Genomic DNA, 566 nt, shown 5'->3' on the forward strand with positions numbered 1-566 from the left:
CTAATCTCCTCCTATCTCGTCAATCAACCAACACTCTCGATTCTATTTTCTCCTATTGTCTGCCTTCCGCCGCCGCAGCCGCCGCCCCTGTGTTGGAGCCGGCGCTGGGGTCCTCTGTGTATCTCCGTCAGAGAGATCTGGTCCACCAATTCTGCGTAGAGAATCACCATGGATGCTCGTCGCCGAATCTGCAGCATCAACAACGCGACCACCCAGTTGGAATTTCCGTCGGATATGGGGGTTTTCCGGGGGCGGTGAAGAAGAAGCTGTACAGGGGAGTGAGGCAGAGGCATTGGGGGAAATGGGTTGCGGAGATTAGGTTGCCGCAGAACAGAATGAGGGTTTGGTTGGGGACCTATGACACGGCGGAGGCTGCCGCTTATGCCTATGATAGGGCGGCGTACAAGCTGAGAGGCGAATATGCGAGGCTGAATTTTCCCAATTTGAAGGATTTTAGGAATTTGGGGTTTGCTGATTGTAGCCGATTGAATGCTCTGAAACACTCTGTGGATGCCAAAATTCAAGCCATTTGTTTGAAGATGAAGAGGGAAAGGGGTAAAACGAGT

At 52.3% G+C, this 566-nt stretch overlaps 1 protein-coding gene across 1 annotated transcript; it reads left to right on the forward strand.

The window, feature by feature from the left end:
- Positions 1-5: 5 nt before the first annotated feature.
- Positions 6-560, forward strand: LOC111787190 (ethylene-responsive transcription factor ERF061-like; the record flags this gene model as incomplete). The annotated part of the gene is made up of 1 exon (XM_023667285.1): positions 6-560. A coding segment is annotated over one exon (555 nt), but the record flags the coding sequence as incomplete, so codon positions are not given.
- Between the last annotated feature and the right edge of the window lie 6 nt (positions 561-566).

Source organism: Cucurbita pepo, unplaced genomic scaffold (assembly GCF_002806865.2).
Source record: "Cucurbita pepo subsp. pepo cultivar mu-cu-16 unplaced genomic scaffold, ASM280686v2 Cp4.1_scaffold006767, whole genome shotgun sequence".
Taxonomy (NCBI): Eukaryota; Viridiplantae; Streptophyta; class Magnoliopsida; order Cucurbitales; family Cucurbitaceae; genus Cucurbita; species Cucurbita pepo.